The sequence below is a fragment of the Neoarius graeffei genome, chromosome 1, assembly GCF_027579695.1.
Source record: "Neoarius graeffei isolate fNeoGra1 chromosome 1, fNeoGra1.pri, whole genome shotgun sequence".
Classification (NCBI taxonomy): Eukaryota; Metazoa; Chordata; class Actinopteri; order Siluriformes; family Ariidae; genus Neoarius; species Neoarius graeffei.
In genome coordinates, this window is record NC_083569.1 from 8093978 (window position 1) to 8111329 (window position 17352).

Genomic DNA, 17352 nt, shown 5'->3' on the forward strand with positions numbered 1-17352 from the left:
TGTCTCTTGCCAAAGAAGCTGTGGAAGGTTTTTCGCGGGGACGCATGCCCCCGCCCCCCTTGGCCACTGGCGCGAGGGCCCGTCGAGGCCGCTTGCGGCTTTAATTATTCTTCCGTCTTCTTCTTCTTCTTCTTTATTTTTCTCCGCTGTTGGGCCATTTTCGGGGCACTTGCCATGGGCGAAAACGCACGAAATTTGGCACCAGTTCCGAGAATTGCCACCGCTACTCAGAACCAAAAGCCCAAACTTGGCCGGGGCTCAGGGCCTCTATAGCGCCCCCTAAGTCGTTGTGATTTTGGTCTCCCGCATTAAGGTGCCTGGTTGCCATGTAGTTTGTAGTAGTGGCATGCCATTTGGTACGCATATGTATCTCACTAAGCCGGACAAAAATGTAATGCCAATGCATTAGCCACGCCCAACAGGAAGTGAGGTAATTTCACTTTTGTGCGAAATGCATGGCCACGAAGACGGCGCAACTCCTCCTAGACCGTTCGTAGGAATGTCACCAAAATTGATACACATCATCTACAGACATGGCTGACAAAAGTTACTAAATACGTTTCACGTAGCATAAACCGTTCAGAAGTTATACGTCAATCAATTTTCGATGCAAAATTTTACATGCTTAAAAATTCATAACAAATCTTCTAGTTGCTCAAAACTGCTCATACTTCACACGCACATCACGCATTGGGCTTCTGACATGTTACCCAATTTCTGTGATGTTTCGCCACTGGGGGCGCTATTTTTGGGCAAAAAATCCAATCTTTCCTCAAATTTGGTCAAACTTCACGGCCACCCTCTTACTACCTCCCATGTCATGTATACCACATTTTGGGAATTTTCGTCCATGGGGGGCGCTGTTTTTGGCCGACGCAATTGCTCCAAAACAGGTTTTTGGTAAATTATTCCATAATGCTTTCCCTTCACACCACTACCTTGTGATAGTACGTTGCTGTTGTAGACACTTATTTTTCCAACTCATAATCGCTCATGTACAGCATAGCGCCACCTACTGACATGGGAAAAACCAGAAAATTTATTCTTCAAAAATCTATATCTCATCTTCTATTTACTCAATTGTCATCAAACTTCATAGGCAAACTCTTCATGGCTCACCTGACATATACGCCAAATTTTGTGCACTTTCGCCCCTGGGGGTGCTGGTTATGGCAAAAATTATATTGCAGCTTCTGATTTGTCAAACTTGGCAAGCAAACTCTTTACAAGACCCTTTTTGGGGTGCTTGCCATGGTCGACAACGCACGAAATTTGGCTCCTTTTTCTTAGACTCCCACCGCTACTGAGAACCAGAAGCCCAGATCCCGGCGGGCCTCAGGGACTCTTTAGCGCCCCCTAAGTCGTTGTGATTTTGGCCTCCCGCATAAAGGTGCCTGGTTGCCATGTAGTTTGTACTAGTGGCATGCCCTTTGGTACGCATATGTATCTCACTAAGCCGGACAAAAATGTAATGCCCATGCATTAGCCACGCCCAACAGGAAGTGAGGTACTTTCACTTTTGTGCGAAATGCATGGCCAAGAAGACGGCGCAACTCCTCCTAGGCCGTTCATAGGAATGTCACCAAAATTAATAGACATCATCTACAGACATGGCTGACAAAAGTTCCTAAATAAGTTTCACGTAGGATAAGCCGTTCAGAAGTTATACGTCAATCAATTTTCAATGCAAAATTTTACATGCTTAAAAATTCATAACAAATCTTCTAATTGCTCAAAACTGCTCATACTTCACACGCAAATCACTCATTGGGCTTCTGACATGGTACCCAAATTCTGTGATATTTCGCCACTGGGGGCGCTATTTTTGGGCAAAAAATCCAATCTTTCCTCAAATTTGGTCAAACTTCACGGCCACCCTCTTACTACCTCCCATGTCATGTATTCCCCATTTTGGGAATTTTCGTCCATGGGGGGCGCTGTTTTTGGCCGACGCAATTGCTCCAAAACGGGTTTTTGGTATATAATTCCTTAATGCTTTTCCTTCACACCACTACCTTGTGATAGCACGTTGCTGTTGTAGACACTTATTTTTCCAACTCATAATCGCTCATGTACAGCATAGCGCCACCTACTGACATGGGAAAAACCAAAACATTTTTTCTTCAAAAATCAATATCTCATCTTCTATTTACTCAATCTTGATCAAACTTGATACGCTCACTCTTAACAGGTCACCTGACATATCTCCCAAATTTTGTAAACTTTTGCCACTGGGGGCGCTGTTTTCAGGCAACATTTTATATCTCGGCTTCTGATTGGTCAAACTTGATCAAACTTGACACAACAACTCTTCATAGGTCCCTTGACATGTATACCAAATTTGGTGAACTTTCACCACTGGGGGCGCTCATTGCGCTGTATCAGTTGCAGGAGAGGTGTTTACAATCATGAGGCACCAGGAGTATGTTGTTTTGGTTGCCTTAAACACACATGACTTGTGGGGAATGGGTAGGCAGTCGGGAGCAAGTGTTGTAGCGTTACATACAGACTAATAGATGTCTAACAGAAGACAATCCTATGTAGCTATAGCTTGGTGACTGATGAGGTAAATACATTAATTTGGTTGGGAAGCCATGGCATACAATTTTCTGTCCATGACAACATCTCAGCGCACCGTGTACTCTGTGTCCGATTCTGTGCTTTGTCGCCATTGTGGGAGTAATGTCTCTTGCCGAAGAAGCTGTGGAAGGTATTTCACGGGGACGCATGCCCCCGCCCCCCTTGGCCGCTGGCGCGAGGGCCCGTCGAGGCCGCTTGCGGCTTTAATTGTAATTCCTCCTCCCTATACCTCATAAAGATCTGTTCCTTATACCTTTTTTTGAACTGGTTTATAGTTGTACATTTCATGAGCTCCACATTCAAACTGTTCCATAGCTTTACTCCACAAATAGAGATACTGAACATTTTTAACGTTGTCCTAGCACTGCGAATTTTAAATTTAATTTGCGGGCCTTTCGCCCGTAGTCAGCTGGGATAGGCTCCAGCTTGCCTGCAGAACAGGATAAAGCGGCTAGAGATAATGAGATGAGAAGTCTTAGCCTAGTAAACTAGACCCACCCGCCTAGCGGCCAAAAATATTTTTGCCTACGAGTGGGTCTAGCCTTGGACCATATCAACAACACACCCCGGGCATCAAATCGTGCCCGCCAATCACAACGCAAGGTTTTTGTTTGGATTCTTTGGGCGGGCTTTTGCAGGAGTGACGACAAGGCTGCGCGACGCTGGAGAAAGCACAACAGGAAAGATGGCTACGGCTGTTGAACAGCGCTTGTTTGACTCCACTTTGGAATCAGTTTTAGAAGAATTAGACTTGGAGTTTTCATTGAAACATGAGCAGGAAGAGGTTCTCCGCTCATTCCTTTTCAAGAAGGGACGTTTTCACTGTTTTGCCGACTGGCTATGGCAAAAGTCTGATCTACCAGCTGTTTACCCTCCCCCACTGCTTTCTGTCACTCTGACTACGTCACAGTCACTGTTGCGCTGATTGGTCAGAGCATTGGCCTATACGCACAGAGACCGTTTGAAAGACAACGGGTTGTTCCTACCCACACCCTTCGGAAATGTTTACGACTGAGACCAGACTAAATATTCATTTAGTCTGGCTTGCCAGGCTAGAGAAGTCTGATGGCGTATTCACACCTACATTGTTTGGTCCGGACCAAACGACCAAACGAACCAAATTTCCCTTGGTCCGGACCTTTTGGGTTGGTCTGAATACAAACCACCAAACTCTGGTCCGGACCAAACAAGACCGAGACCGAGCTGCAAGGTTGGACTCGGTCCGGACCAAAGGAACCCTGGTGCGGATCTTTTGGAGGTGTGAAAGCAGACCGGACCTAATCCGACAGTTTTGCTTTTTTGTTCCTCGGGAGCTTCCGTCGTTTGTCGAGCATTATGGGAAACAGAGTCTTGACACTCCACCGCAAAGTGCAAAGGCTAGACTACAGAGTACAAAAAATGAGTAGGGGGCAAACGTGGGCTGAGGAAGAAACGTGTACCCTTGTGGATATATGGGCAGATGTCCACATATCTGAGCTTTTGGAGAGAACACACAAAAATGCCGACGTGTTTGCTGTATTCAGTGAGAAAATGAAGGAGAAGGGGTTCACGCGCTCCCCAGAACAATGTCGGCTAAAAGTGAAGAAACTCCGTCAGACCTACATTAAAATCAGGGACATTCTTTCAAAAAGTGGCGGTACTAGCGACGCAAAAAAGAAATTCATCTATTGCGTGAAGAGCCAGAACTGTCACAACATGATGTGCGCTCATCAGTGCTATCCTCCGTAGCCACCTTGCCCTTTGTCGTCGTCGTTGACAAATTACTTGTACAACAGCATAGTAATCGCACAATTGTGAAAACAGTAAAAACTGGAAAAAACATATAGCTTTGATGACATTAAAAAGAATAACGGCACGGAAAGCCTCCATGACTACTTTTGAACTTAACGCTTTGTGCGCGTGTCGTCTCTGACCAGTAGCTGAACGACCTCAGGGCGCGTGGCTTTGTTGACAGTTTTTGGTCCGCTTACTAAAATGTACAGTGTGAAAGCGAACCGCACCAAAATGAAAAAATTAAAAAAAAAAAATTGGTTCGGACCAAAGTGAGAAGAAGAAAAAAAACAGTGCAGGCGCTAGGACCACGCGGAAAGTGCGCCTGCTCAAAAACAGGCAGGCGCTAGGACCATGGTTAATCAGCGTTCTCCTCATGTGCGCTCATAAACGAGTGGACTGAAGCAATCAGAACCCCACCAAGCGGCCAAACATAGAGGACACATGACTTTTTTTTTTTTTTTTTTCTCTCTTTCAAAAAACAGTAAGTGACCTTTTCAGGCAGACTATATACCAGGTATATTAAGTTTCTTCACGTTATCTTATGAATATTCATATTGACATCATATTAGAAAATATCACTTTTGTAAAAATCTTCGTGATCTATCTGAAGAAAATGACTTTTTTTTAAAAAAAAGTTATTTCAAACAAGCAGTCGGTCAACTACTGTCTTGACTCAGTATATAAATCAGAATAATGTAGAGGTGAGTGAAGAAAAATTACATAGAGAAGAAATTCGACTTAATAATTAGAAATATAAATGAATGCCATTTTCATCTCTCTCTAAATCACGACACTAACACTTTTTTTTTTCCTTTCATGAAAGTATTTTTATTTATTCGGAAATTAACAGAGAGAATTCCTAGCAGTGGTCACATGACCGGTGCATTCGTCACTCTTTCTTTCTCATTATCATAAAAAATGTGAACAAGAGTGTAAACAATGAGCACGTGCCTTGTGACCAATAAAAATCCACTACACAGCATAATTAATGAGCGCTAAACTTTTGACCAATCACAGCGCGACTTAATCTGCCTGCTGTGGTGATGTAATTATCTCTGCGGGAACCGAACAATGGCGCTGAGGAAGCACTGAAGATGATTTAAGGGCCGGAACAGGGTCGGTTTATTTAAAAAATAAATAAATTAATTAATTAATTAATTTTAAAAAAATCCCCAAAGTGAAAGTGCTGTCAGCTACGTTTCCGGGGGCGTGGCGTGTTGAGTTCCTGTGACTAACGTATGACGTAAACCCAAAGTCTTTCTGTATTCGGTTTGAAAATCTACAAGAAAATCGAATCCCTTCACTGTCGGTTGGTTTATATGTAAATAATGGAGAGCTCTAGCATTTTAAACAATATCTCAATGAACACAAACAATTTCCAAAATGTTAAGTTTAATATAACATCTGTTTCACTTATAACTTAGATTACACATTTTTCAGTTTTACTCAAATGAGGGTGGTGCAAAAATGAGTACACCCCACAACAAAAAGTACTTTGTATGGCCTCCATGATTTTTAATGACGGCACCAAGTCTTCTAGGCATGGAATGAACAAGTTGGCGACATTTTGCAACATCAATCTTTTTCCATTCTTCAACAACGACCTCTTTTAGGCTATGTTCACACTGCAGTGACTCAAATCCGATCTTTTCGCCCATATGTGACCTGTATCCGATCTTTTATTGACAATATGAACGACACAGATCCGATTTTTTTTCAAATCCGACCCAGGCCGTTTGGATATGTGGTCCTAATTCCGATTCCTATCCGCTCTTTTCATATGCGACTTCAGTCTGAACCGCCAGGTCGCATTCATCCGACTTACACGTCATCAACAAGCCACAAACGTCACTATTCTGCGCTGAAGTAGGCGGCGGGTCTCTCAAAAAAAGTTACGACAACATGGCGCATAATCACGGGCGCAGATAGAGGGTGGGACTCGTCCCACCCAGATTTAAATTCACCTCGTTCGGTCCCCCCCACTTATAGGGAGGAAAAAACGTCTATGCTGTCTTTCTTTGCATAAGGCAAACCTCACGGAAAAATCAAAAGACTAATTACCATTTGGTTTATTGAGGTGCACGGCAGTGTATACATAGTTGCAACAATTCACATAAAACAAAGACTGATATTCGGTTGGTTGAGCTGCACAGACTGCACAGGTTGCGAGCTCGAGCTTGGTTGCTATGGTAACCCACGACAAGTTTGGCAGGCATGTTGGGGTTGGTTTGCTGGCAGCTTTGTCCCCCCCAGTTTTTTGTCCCCCCCAGTTCAAAAAACGTATCTGCGCCCCTGCACATGACATCAATGCGAGGGACGCTTCGGGCTGTGAAGGTTCTGAATCTTCTCAATGGAAGGACACAGAGGTTAGGGAGCTGATTTCCATTTGGGGGGATACAGCTATTCAAGCTAGATTGGATGGGTCGTACCGCAACCGGGCGGTTTTACTTCCGTAAACACTGGCCATGCTCACTGCGTGTGACGTCGTCGTATCCTGCAATGCGCATGCGGAACACTTTTAGGTCGCTTTTCGTTCATACTGAGGATCACATACAAGTCGCATATATTTGTTAATGTGAACGACCTCACAAAAAAATCGGATTTCACAAAAAAATCGGAATTGAGCATTAAGCCTTGCAGTGTGAACGTAGCGTTAGTGACTGATGCTCAACTCGTCTCTTCAGAATTCCCCGTAGGTGTTCGATTGGGTTCAGATCAGGAGACGTACTTGGCCACTGAATCACTTTCACCCTGTTCTTCAGAAATCCAACAGATGTGTGTTGGAAAAGTGCACGACGACCAAGGGCACGGAGTGATGGTAGCATCTTCTCTTTCAGTCTGTGAATTCATGATGCCACCAATGAAACGCAGCCCCACATAAGGACACTGCCACCACCATGTTTCACTGTAGGCACCAGGCATTTTTCTTTGTATTCCTCACCTTTGCGACGCCATCAGTTCCAAAAACATTTATCTTGGTCTCATCACTCCAGAGTATAGAGTCCCAGTAGTCACGGGCGCAGATAGAGAGAGGGTGGGACGGGTGGGATTCGTCCCCCCCACTTATAGGGAGGAAAAAACGTCTATGCTGTCTTTCTTTGCATAAGGCAAACCTCACGGAAAAATCAAAAGACTAATTACCATTCGGTTTATTGAGGTGCACAGCAGTACATACATAGTTGCAACAACTCACATAAAACAAAACAAAGACTGATATTCGGTTGGTTATATATCTGTGCAGACTGCACAGGTTGCGAGCTCGGTTGCTATGGTTACCCACAACAAGTTTGACAGGCATATTGGGGACAGCTCCTAGTTCAGGACCCCAACACGGCATGATGAAGGGTGCCAAACCGAAAAGGCAGAAAACGATTGCATCGTTTTTTCAAAAAACAATGACTAAGTAAACTGTGCCTTACTTTATCATATCACCTTGCAATTTTTTGATAGTCTGTTCAAAGAAATGTCATAGTGAAAGTAAAATCGTACGGAGTAGGGATGCCTTTCTGGTAGCCTCCTTCTTTCGGCGGTAGCCTGTAGATACAGTGCTCAGAAGGTAGTTTTAATGTTTAATCTGGCGTTCCCTGCCATAATTTCAGCGAGCATATTGTTTCATAAGGAAGCTTTGCGAAGAGTTGTTGACTGACTGCTGCTCACACAACACACAGGCATAGTTAGAAAGTCAGGATGCACTGGTTTACACTTTACACACACACACGTAGCCCAGCCTCTCGCTATGTTTAACAGTTGGAACTTAGCGGTTTTAAAACTAGTTTTGCAATTTCTGTTCGTGATGATAATGTGTAAACTTTGGATTTCCATAGGCTATGTTAAAATGTTGTCATTGTCCTGGCCTGCAGGTAGTTCCTGGTGATGGCAGTGAGGGAGGTGAAATAAGTGATCCACAGGAGGGTAGTAGTAGTGCACTAGGCCTGCAACTGCAAGAGGCAGAAGGAAGAGAGAGAGAAGGGGGGTAAAAGAATCAGTGTGCTGAAAGTCAGTTAATGTTTAAATAAAACAGTTTTTGCATACGGCATATGGCATGCTTGGGGAGTGATTGGAATCAGTATCCGAATCAATAAGCTTTATTTCTTTCAATGATGGGTAATTAAGTTTGACAGTCCAAGTCTCAATACATAGGATACACAGACCTAGATCCTATAGATAAATACAAAGGGTAGACAAAACAGTCAGCAGTCATCCAGAGCGCACACACACATGCAGTGGTGCTTGAAAGTTTGTGAACCCTTTAGAATTTTCTATATTTCTGCATAAATATGACCGAAAACCTCATCAGATTTTCACACGAGTCCTAAAAGTAGATAAAGAGAACACAGTTAAACAAATGAGACAAAAATATTATACTTGGTCATTTATTTATTGAGAAAAATGATCCAATAGTACATATCTGTGAGTGGCAAAAGTATGTGAACCTCTAGGATTAGCAGTTAATTTGAAGGTGAAATTAGAGTCAGGTGTTTTCAGTCAATGGGATGACAATCAGGTGTGAGTGGGCACCCTGTTTTATTTAAAGAACAGGGATCTATCAAAGTCTGATCTTCACAACACATGTTTGTGGAAGTGTATCATGGCATGAACAAAGGAGATTTCTGAGGACTTCAGAAAAAGCGTTGTTGATGCTCATCAGACTGGAAAAGGTTACAAAACCATCTCTAAAGAGTTTGGACTCCACCAATCCACAGTCAGACAGATTGTGTACAAATGGAGGAAATTCAAGACCATTGTTACCCTCCCCAGGAATGGTCAACCAACAAAGATCACTCCAAGAGCAAGGCGTGCAATAGTCGACGAGGTCACAAAGGACCCCAGGGTAACTTCTAAGCAACTGAAGGCCTTTCTCACATTGGCTAATGTTAATGTTCATGAGTCCACCATCAGGAGAACACTGAACAACAATGGTGTGCATGGCAGGGTTACAAGGAGAAAGCCACTGCTCTCCAAAAAGAACATGGCTGCTCGTCTGCAGTTTGCTAAAGATCACGTGGACAAGCCAGAAGGCTATTGGAAAAATCTTTTGTGGATGGATGAGACCAAAATAGACTTTTTGGTTTAAATGAGAAGTGTTAAGTTTGGAGAAAAGAAAACACTGCATTCCAGTATAAGAACCTTATCCCATCTGTGAAACATGGTGGTGGTAGTATCATGGTTTGGGCCTGTTTTGCTGCATCTGGGCCAGGACGGTTTGCCATCATTGATGGAACAATGAATTCTGAATTATACCAGCGAATTCTAAAGGAAAATGTCAGGACATCTGTCCATGAACTGAATCTCAAGAGAAGGTGGGTCATGCAGCAAGACAATGACCCTAAGCACACAAGTCATTCTACCAAAGAATGGTTAAAAAAGAATAAAGTTAATGTTTTGGAATGGCCAAGTCAAAGTCCTGACCTTAATCCAACTGAAATGTTGTGGAAGGACCTGAAACAAGCAGTTCATGTGAGGAAACCCACCAACATCCCAGAGTTGAAGCTGTTCTGTATGGATGAATGGGCTAAAATTCCTCCAAGCCGGTGTGCAGGACTGATCAACAGTTACAGGAAACGTTTTGTTGCAGTTATTGCTGCACAAGGGGGTCACACCAGATACTGAAAGCAAGGGTTCACATACTTTTTCCACTCACAGATATGTAATATTGGATCATTTTCCTCAATAAATAAATGACCAAGTATAATATTTTTGTCTCATTTGTTTAACTGGGTTCTCTTTATCTACTTCTAGGACTTGTGTGAAAATCTGATGATGTTTTAGGTCATATTTATGCAGAAATATAGAAAATTCAAAAGGGTTCACAAACTTTTCAGCACCACTGTACATATATTCAACCCACATGACATCCTGTCGTGTCAGTGGTAAATAGCACATGAGAGCACCAGACATCACAGGTGTGCTCTATTCCTACTCTTTATTTATTAGTAGGCCTAAGCTAACGGTTGCAGGGATGAAGGAGTGATGGTTTTTTTTGTCTTAGCTGAGTAATGTCGCCGCCCTGAGGGCATCAGAGTATATTCCTCGCACAACACATGTTGGGGGTGGGGTTGGGGTTGGTTTGCTGGCAGCTTCGTCCCCCCCAGTTCAAAAAACGTATCTGCGCCCCTGCCAGTAGTCTTCATCTTTGTCAGCATGGGCCCTGGCAAACTCTAGGCGGGCTTTTTTGTGCCTGGGCTTTAGGAGAGGCTTCTTTCGTGGACGGCGTCCGTGCATGCCATTCATCTGCAGCGTACGCCGTATTGCGTCACGGGGAACAGTCACTCCAGTTTGGCTTTCTATTTCTTTAGATAACTGCAGTGAACTTGCATGCCGATTTTTTTCAACCCTTCTCATCAGAAGACGCTCCTGTCGAGGTGTTAACTTACGTGGACGTCTCTGTGAGATGGTTGCAGCGCCATCTTTCTTAAATTTTTGCACCACTTTTGCGACGGTATTCTGACTGATAAGTAAAGCTTTGCTGATCTTCTTGTAGCCTTCACCTTTGTGGTGGAAAGAAATTATTTTCTTTGGGGAATTCTGAAGAGACGAGTTGAGCATCAGTCACTAAAAGAGGTCGTTGTTGAAGAATGGAAAAAGATTGATGTTGCAAAATGTCGCCAACTTGTTCATTCCATGCCTAGAAGACTTGGTGCCGTCATTAAAAATCATGGAGGCCATACAAAGTACTAGATGTTGTGGGGTGTACTCATTTTTGCACCACCCTAATTTGAGTAGAACTGAAAAATGTGTAATCTAAGTTATATTATTAACCTTACTTTCACGTTATAAGTTAAACAGATGTTCTATTAAACTTGCCAACATTTTGGAAATTTTGTGTTCATTGAGATATTGTTTAAAATGTTACTTTTCAAAGGGGGTGCACTCATTTACGCTGAGCGCTGTATCTGTGCAAATATTCGAATTGTGGCAGTTTGGTTGTGGCACGATGGTGTAGTGGTTAGCTTCACAGCAAGAAGATCCTGGGTTCGAGCCCAGCAGCCAGCGAGGGCCTTTCTGTGTGGAGTTTGCATGTTCTCCAGGGGTGTAGCTAAGATTTTTCAAAGGGCCGGGGGGGCACACACTGACTGGCAGCCTGAGTACATACCCGCAGGTTTGTAAATGAAAAAATAAGTTTGAGAAAATAACGCGGTCTTTGCATCATTCTTTCATCTCATGTTGCGAGCTGTTGAGATGTCAGACAATGTTTAGGCCAAATCAGCTTTATCCAGTAACATATGGATAGCGGCTCGACATCTTACCCTAGTCAACCAATGCAGATCTCTGTATTCTTGTCTTACTGCTCATCGGCCAAAATGTTTCTAAGTAAAAGGCGTCGTGGATGACGAATGGCAAAGATGTCGATGATCTCGTCAATGTCGATCGCTCCGTCATAGCGTATGTTCATCATCTCCAGTCCCAACTATGAAAAATACGTAACAAAAAATAATTACCATTGCTAGTTTTAGGTAGCTTAGAAACCGGCTCTTTCATTATTGCTGTTTCTTCCACATTTTCTTCATGCTGTGTTCTAGAAACGGCACTAAAACTTAGCTTCGAAGCCACAAGATGGAAAAAAAATATACAATAAATTGCTTACCTCTTCACGTCGAAAGGAGGAAAGTTTCGCTTGTTTTGACATGGCGAATTATTAACGCAAGAGGAAATACTCACTCATAATTTGCAACTGGAAAGACTGCAGCTATAGTCTGGTTAACACCAGACCATATCACAAGTGAAATATGGTCTGGAATCCGCCTATTGAATTTCTCGTAGGGGAGGTGTGGTTTACGATTGTCAACGGCCGTTTATTGGATGTTGCGAATGTCTATCATTTGGCGTATACGTAGCCCATGGCCAATCATGGCAGTTGTACCCGGTGACGTAGTTAGAGCGACGAAGAAAGACTGTAACGCCAAACGCTGTTCTTTTTTTTAAAACAAACTTTCGCTCTAAACTATTCAGAACGGTGTCTAAAGCTTGATCGAAAGTTTGGTTCGTATCGCTCGCCGCCATGTTAAATGTGATCCGTAAACAGTCCCAAATAAACTACGAGCTTCCGTTTGTCAAGTAGTACGCGTCACTGTCTTTCCACCCCTCCCCACTCTCTGATTGGCTCCCTAACTCAGGCGAGCCTTTAGACCATAGTTTCCATGCTGTCTTTTCAGATCGGAACGATTATGCAAAGCAGCATGGGATTTCCCAGGCTACTGCAGCTACACTGGCAGCTTGACCATGCTTTCTAGTGCGATCGTGTTGCGCTTGCGCAGAACTGGGTTTTCATGCCCAAACCACAGGAAGTCCATACAAGGTTATAGAAACCCTAATGCGGCTAAGGTGACAATCTATGTGGAAAAAAAAGTTAGAAAAATTACAGTGGGCGCTTTTCTAATATTCTTATGCGGCTATTGAAAAAATGTATGGTCAGACAAAGGGGGGGTGGTCACGGGCACCCCAGGACCCCCCCCCCCCCCCCAGCCACGCCCCTGTTCTTCCTGTGTCTGCGTGGGTTTCCTCCGGGTGCTCCGGTTTCCCCCACAGTCCAAAGACATGCAGGTGGCTCTAAATTGACCGTAGGTGTAAATGGTTGTTTGTCTCTGTGTCAGCCGTGCGACCCCGTAGAACAGGATAAGCGGCTACAGATAATGGATGGTTGGTATAAAGCTGTATTAAGTCTTTGATACGTCGGTAGCTAAAAAAAAATACAGACTAAGTGAAGAATAGTCCTTTGACTTGATTTTTCATGACTCGGGGGGGGGAAACGCTGCATAGCATCTGAACTCTAATGTAATGAATAGTGAACACCGATGACTATACCTCTGCCTGAATTGAGTTCCAGTCTGGAGCAGTCAGACCACAACTAGTCTATAATCCCGACTATAATATCGGTTGGTCCTGCCACTCAGGTAAATAAATGCAAGCAACTTAGGAACTGTTTCCTTGGGGAAGTTTTTCCCAAGTGGTACCACTTTATTCCAGGTCGTACTGTTCAGTGAAGCAATCTCACCGATACGGATAAACCCAGGCCTGGGCTATAGGTATCGTTATCAGTCTGGTGTGAGCACCAACCACACAAACTGCAGGGGACCGATTTTATTTAGTTATTGGTGTCATGGGACCAGGCCTTTACTGCTTTGTTGGGGTGGGTAGCCATGCTCCATCAAAGAAATTCATTAACGTGGTATCTTCTGAAACTTGTATATCCAAGACTAATTGGCTTCAGCTGATTTAATTCCTAAACGATTCATAATTTTAAACATAGTTTTCAGTACATTTTACCTTGGATTCTATACTTTAGCAATAGAACTGAGCTGAAAAGCCAAGGCAGTCTTCATAATTTTATAATTCTGGTCTCTGTGCTGAAGAATTGCCCATAATTTGGACTGCACAGTATGTGACTATGTTGGGAAGGATTTCATTTGGTAAACCATTTATGTTTCTGTTTCAGACACAACTATGCTGGCAGAAGTCTCTTGAAATGGTTTCAGCCTCAGGATGGACTTCAAAAGAACTTTGTGACAAACAATGTTTTGGCATAAAACCTAGCCAAGGCTTGAACCTGTATGTGTACAAGGGTCCAGAATGTTTGTATGTTTCCGGCGGATCAGAAAATGCCGACAGCTGCTGATGATGTTCTTTGTCTTGTCAGTGATCAAGATGTACTGGGAAAGTTTTGACCATGTAACAGATCATGTCAAGTCCTACTCCTTGCGTATGCTCAACAGCTTGGACTTTATAAATGCTAACCTAACGATTAGTCACGAGGAGGCGCGCAAATTCAGCAACCACCGTTATTTGATAAATCACGAAGAGAAATGTGTCAATGAAGATGTGCTGCTCTTGCTGTTTGTAAAAAGCTCACCAGAGAACTTTGAAAGGAGGCAGGCCATTCGGTCCTTGTGGGGCAACGAGGTCTACATCAAGAAGAATCTTGATGTGACTGTGAGAGTGGTGTTTGCTCTTGGCGTCCACCCTCAACCAATGAATAGGAAGAAGCTTCAGCAAAAGTTGCTTTGGGAAGACCAGTTATACCAGGACCTAATTCAGCAGGACTTTATCGATACCTTTCACAACCTCACAATCAAGCTTCTCCTCCAGCTTCGCTGGACACATGCCTACTGCAACCACGCCCGCTTTTTCATGTCTGCAGACGACGACATCTTTGTCCACATGCCCAACCTGATCCGCTACCTACAGGAGGTCAACCGGAGCGGTGTCAAGGACTTTTGGATCGGCAAAGTACATCGAGGTGCTCCACCCATCCGTAGGAAAGACAGCAAGTACCATGTATCTTATGAGATGTACCCTTGGCTTCTCTATCCTGATTACACCCCTGGAGCCGGTTATGTTCTCTCCAGAGACGTGGCTTCTAGAGTCTACCAAGCTTCTCTCACCTTAAATGCCTCTCTTTATATCGATGATGTCTTTATGGGCATTTGCGCCAGTGCAGCGGGGATCTCGCCCCAAGAACACGTCTTCTTCTCGGGAGAGGGTAGGGCTCCTAACCACGTCTGCATCTACAACCAAATGATGACATCACACGGACATGTCAAGGACTTGCGCGAATTGTGGAAACATGCAACAGATCCTGAGGTGCAGCAGGTTTCCTCGGGATTTTTTGGAAAGCTGTACTGCACCATCACCAAAATCAGACTGCTTTGTATATTACACACTTCAAAAACCTACCCATGTAAGGCAGCCTTTTCATAGGGCCTAGACCAGTATGAAATCCCTTTTTTCAGCCTCCTCTTCCTTTATGTTTTCGACCAACACCTTTGTGCTAGGAAGAGATCTGTATACTGTATTTGTCAGTTTAACGTTCAGGGCTTGGAAGCATCTTGAAATTATTATTAGTGAAACTACTTAAAAAAAAAACCCTCCTTACACCTTACTCACAATTCAACTTGTTTATTCCTTTGCAGCCTGTGTCTTGTTTCTTAAACATGCTACTGTAGTTGCATCTTTCTTTTTTCAAACTCCTTGAGAGAAACCAACAATACTCGAGACTCTTTGAGTCTCTTGGAAACACCCATACATATCTGGTTCTTTCCCAAACTATTGCTGCAAAGGTCTATAGAATTTCCCTTCACTGGAACCAAGAGGCCCAAAATGCTCCTGTGCGACAATGCACCTGTGCACAAAGCAAACTCCATGAAAACATGGTGTGCTAAGGTTGGAGTGGAAAAGCCCTGACTGAACTCGACCCCACTAAACACCTTTAAGATGAACTGCACCCAACATCAGAGCCTGACTTCACTAATTAACACACATCCCCACTCCAAATTCTAGTGGAAAGCCTTCCCAGATCTCCGAGTGGAGCTGCTTATAACAGCAAAATGAGGATTGTAGCTGGACTGAGATGTTCAACAAACACACATTGCCCATGTAGTGTACCATGAACCATTTTGAGCCCTCGTGTATGAAATTTTCCAGAATTTCGATAGTTTTTAAGTTGACCTCAAGCTTCCATTTGGCAGCAGTGGAAGTTGAAGCGTTATTCTATTTGAAGCAATAGAATAGGCTGTGGTTTGTATGCGACTGCTGAAAACTCATGCTCAGAGGTGATTTCATTCCACATATTGGTGCAGAGAACTGCCACAGACCTTGGGTCTGAATGACACCACCACGTTGCCAAGAAATCAGATTCCCATTATGAGCCCTCGTCACTTTTTTTTTTTTTTGTAGCAGCTGTGTATGAAGGTCTTATTTTTGTTACGTTATACGCATCCACTAGCTTAGCAGTAACCCCCCTCCAAAAAAAAAAGGGAACTTCCATGAGTAAGATTTCGCATGAAACATTTTTGGGAAGTGGTGATTGACCAATTTTTTTTTTTTTTTTAAACGTTCAAAATTTTCTAGAAGTAGGCATCCACCTTCACCTTTCCAATTTCTGCACTACTGTTTCCACGTTTGTCTTGAAGTCTCTGTTTTTGTCCATCTGAAATAAATGAAAGTGTCCAGTGGGGTGCTGGGTTATGATGCAATGATGATGCTTCTGTCTTTCATGTGTAGATCGACGGGTTCCTCTGTAGAAAGTCGACATGAATTTGCAAAGCTATTTCGCACACCATCAGTCAGACATTTTTCGTTTGATTTACACCAGGTGTTCCCACAGCTTTTAGGCAGATTTTAAGTGATCTCAAAACCTGCCGTTTTCTTAAATGAATGGTTCAAAATCGAGGGTTTGTATGTTGTATACATATTCAATAAATCTTTTGACATATTCTTGTTTGTTTTCTTGATTGTTCTGCGAAGAAACTGAATTGCTCCATACACTCAGTGTAAATGAGTCTCCTTTGAACAGGACGAAATGCGTCTTCAGTGAAGAAAACCAAAAGGATTGTGAAATAGAGCCCTCAAGGCTTTATTTGTAAATTAAGTGACACCACAAAGCACTGTGGCCCCTAGCATGAGAAGTTGTGCTTTTTCACTATACAAAAAAAAAACAACACAGTATTTCTTTGGAAAATTAACGCTTCAAATAATTTTTTTTTTAAATATAGAGTGGCAGCTACAATTACCGACACCTTAACAATCTTTTGGCCATTGCAAAAGTAGAAAAGACTTTCAATACGTAATTTCTGCTTGAATATGATTGAAAACATCAGATTTTCACACAAGTCCTAAAAGTAGATAAAAAGAACTCAGTTAAACAAATGAGACAAAAATATTATACTTGGTCATTTATTTATTGAGGATAATGAGCCAATATTACACATCTGTGAGTGGCAAAAGTATGTGAACCTTTACTTTCAGTATCTGGTGTGACCCCCTTGTGCAGCAATAACTACAACTAAACATTTCCGGTAACTGTTGATCAGTCCTGCACACCGGCTTGGAGGAATTTTAGCCCGTTCCTCCGTACAGAACAGCTTCAACTCTGGGATGTCGGTGGGTTTCCTCACATGAACTGCTCGCTTCAGGTCCTTCCACAACATTTCCATTGGATTAAGGTCAGGACTTTGACTTGGCCATTCCAAAACATTAACTTTATTCTTCTTTAACCATTCTTTG

General features: G+C 43.1%; 1 protein-coding gene across 1 annotated transcript in view; it reads left to right on the forward strand.

The window, feature by feature from the left end:
• b3gnt5b (UDP-GlcNAc:betaGal beta-1,3-N-acetylglucosaminyltransferase 5b) overlaps nucleotides 1–16549 on the forward strand; it is a 51816-nt gene extending 35267 nt beyond the window's left edge. Inside the window, exon 2 of the mRNA XM_060921482.1 lies at nucleotides 13787–16549. Coding sequence (XP_060777465.1) covers nucleotides 13921–15048 — 1128 coding nt within the window. The 5' untranslated portion in view covers nucleotides 13787–13920 and the 3' untranslated portion in view covers nucleotides 15049–16549. The remainder of the gene's footprint in view (nucleotides 1–13786) is intronic.
• Nucleotides 16550–17352: the final 803 nt, after the last annotated feature.